General features: G+C 42.4%; 1 protein-coding gene across 1 annotated transcript; it reads right to left on the minus strand.

Annotated features, from left to right (window-relative positions):
• Positions 1 to 208: 208 nt before the first annotated feature.
• LOC103583262 (olfactory receptor 51B5-like) lies at positions 209 to 1147 on the minus strand. The gene has a single exon (XM_008564630.1). It carries the CDS (start codon positions 1145 to 1147, stop codon positions 209 to 211), a length of 939 nt encoding a protein of 312 aa, XP_008562852.1.
• Positions 1148 to 1468: the final 321 nt, after the last annotated feature.

Here is a 1468-nt window from a genome sequence, read left to right on the forward strand (position 1 = left end):
GCCAAAACAAACAAACAAACAAAATGCACAAACTAGATTAGGCCAAAGTTCTGGGCTTAAACAGAAACTTTAGGGCAATTTGAAGGTCTACTTCGACAGCTATTTTGCCAAGATGCCTAAGCACAGGTGGTAGATATGAGACTTCTTTATTCCCTCGACAATAAACAGAGTTTATACATTCTGTGTCAGAGACTATAATAATCGGAGATCAGATTCCCACTCTATGGGTAGTAAAAAGGTGAAGGATGCCATTCTGGATCTGCTTGGTCTTGACGCTGTATATTAGAGGATTCATTAATGGAGGGAACAGAAAACAGACATAACTCATAATGAGGTGGACGATATGTGGAACCTGCTTTCCAAACCGATGAATCATAGACAATCCAATCACTGTGACATAGAAAACCAGGACACAGCAGATATGGGAGACACAGGTGTTGAGGGCCTTAGCCCTCTCCTCTCTGAAGGCTGTGCTTAGGACACTCTTCAGGATCAACACATAGGAGATGAGGATAATCAAAGAATCCAGCACAAATATAAGGGCCACGAGTACAATGGGGTAGAGTCGATTGAAGGTAGTGTCAGCAGAGGCCAGTTTGATGACATCTTGGTGAAGGCAGAATGCATGGGAAAGGACATGGGAGTGGCAATAAGGGAAAAAATAGAGGGGCATTATTGGGGGGATAATAGATACAAATCCCCTCATCAGAACTCCCAGCCCTATCTTCACCACTCGAGTATTGGTGAGTATAGAAGTATATCTAAGAGGGCTGCAGATAGCAATAAAACGGTCATAGGCCATGGCAAGCAAAACACCAGACTCTACAGAGGAAAGTGAGTGTATGAAGTAGGCTTGGGAAAAGCAGGCTGAATCTGCAATCTTCCTGTGGTCCAAGCAGAGGACGCCCAGCACTGTGGGCATTGTGGTCAAGGTCAGCCCTAGGTCTGTTGCTGCTAGCATGGCCAGGAAATAGTACATGGGCTCATGGAGGTTGTGATCTTCCTTAATGAGAAGAAGGAGGATTCCATTGTCAATGAGGATAGAGATATAGACAAAAAAGAAGGGAAAGGAAATCCAGTGGTGAGCTGCCTCCAGGCCTGGAAAACCAGTCAACAGGAAGGAATTGAAGCTGCTGTTAGGCCACATGCTGGGTTTATCCAGAAGAAACGTCATTTTTTCTCTGTTAGTAACGCGGGTGTGCAGTTCTACTTTAACGGTATCATTCCGACTATATCATTTTGGAATGTTTTCTTAAAGGAAATAATAACATCAATNTAAATTAAGTTGAAAAATAAATAATGTAATTTTAGTAAATATAAGTACATTTTTAAAAGAAAATAACACCATTTCATGGAGATTGAGTGGAATGGTATTGCATACAGGCCAGTATAGCAGTTTGGGTGGTCTGGGACTGCACATATGAGGAGGTGACATGTGAACTGAGACCTGAGTAATAAAGTAGATCTG

The sequence above is a fragment of the Galeopterus variegatus genome, unplaced genomic scaffold (genome assembly GCF_000696425.1).
Source record: "Galeopterus variegatus unplaced genomic scaffold, G_variegatus-3.0.2 Scaffold21091, whole genome shotgun sequence".
Lineage (NCBI taxonomy): Eukaryota > Metazoa > Chordata > Mammalia > Dermoptera > Cynocephalidae > Galeopterus > Galeopterus variegatus.